We start from the raw sequence: 968 nt of genomic DNA, 5'->3' as shown, positions 1-968 counted from the left end.
AGCTGCCGTGCGCTTGGAGCCGTGCGCGCCGCGGGGCTGGCTCGGGGGGGCCATCGCTCGGGACGCTGCTGTGCCTCCGGGAGGCACCACCTTCACGTCCTTCCTCTCCGCCTCCCTTCGCCATCCTGCGCTGCCAGCCGCCTCCAGGCTGCCTGTCGGGTCCGTGGTCCCCTGGGGCCTGCTGCTGCGGGCTGGGGGCTTCGTGGGCGACCTTTTCACATGGGGGGGTCTGCTGCAGTGCGTCAGAAGCTTGCCAGGGGGCTTTCCCGGGGGCTGCCTCAATGCTGCAATTCCATTAGTCCTCTCCTGGTTTGCCCCCGGCTTTTGAAGCTGCGAGCGAGCTGGACTTTCGGGCGCCTCTCTGTGAGCCTGGCATGGTTTTCCGGGATTTATCCTGAACTGGCTCTTCCTTCGCTGGGCGGCTCTGAATTCTGCCTGTGATGGTTCTCGATGTCGTGGCTGAGCTTTGCTTGGGAGCCAAGACCCTCTTGTTGCCGGGATTGTTCCTGCCAGGCTGAAAAGCTCTGCTCGGCCCAGGGCGGGTGGAGGCTCGCGCTGGGGCGTTTTCTTTGTTGCAGACTTCCGGGATTTATCCTGAACTGGCTCTTCCTTCGCTGGGCGGCTCTGAATTCTGCCTGTGATGGTTCTCGATGTCGTGGCTGAGCTTTGCTTGGGAGCCAAGACCCTCTTGTTGCCGGGATTGTTCCTGCCAGGCTGAAAAGCTCTGCTCGGCCCAGGGCGGGTGGAGGCTCGCGCTGGGGCGTTTTCTTTGTTGCAGACCAGTCATCCAGGGAGCAAGGTGCCCCGGGATCGGGGTGCTCCCTTCCAGCCCGAGGCGCTGCTGTGGTGACGCTCTGTGCAGGCTTCTTGTTCCCCGCAGGGTTTCTGTGCCTGGAGGCTGCAGCCGGGACTGGCCCCCTGGGCTGCGTGGAGCAGCTGGGCACTGCGGGGAGCTTTGCGCTCGTCTT

General features: G+C 64.3%; 1 protein-coding gene across 1 annotated transcript in view; it reads right to left on the bottom strand.

Annotated features, from left to right (window-relative positions):
* Positions 1 to 968, bottom strand: part of LOC104492572 — a gene marked incomplete at both ends in the record, with an annotated part of 2,671 nt that overhangs the window by 1,395 nt on the left and 308 nt on the right. Inside the window, 1 exon segment of the mRNA XM_010135150.1 lies at positions 353 to 524. Within this exon segment, the coding sequence (XP_010133452.1) occupies positions 353 to 524 (172 nt within the window).

Source organism: Buceros rhinoceros, unplaced genomic scaffold (assembly GCF_000710305.1).
Source record: "Buceros rhinoceros silvestris isolate BGI_N320 unplaced genomic scaffold, ASM71030v1 scaffold22404, whole genome shotgun sequence".
Classification (NCBI taxonomy): Eukaryota; Metazoa; Chordata; class Aves; order Bucerotiformes; family Bucerotidae; genus Buceros; species Buceros rhinoceros.
Note: the sequence above shows the minus strand (reverse complement) of the source record. Positions and strands in the feature narration are given on the sequence as shown.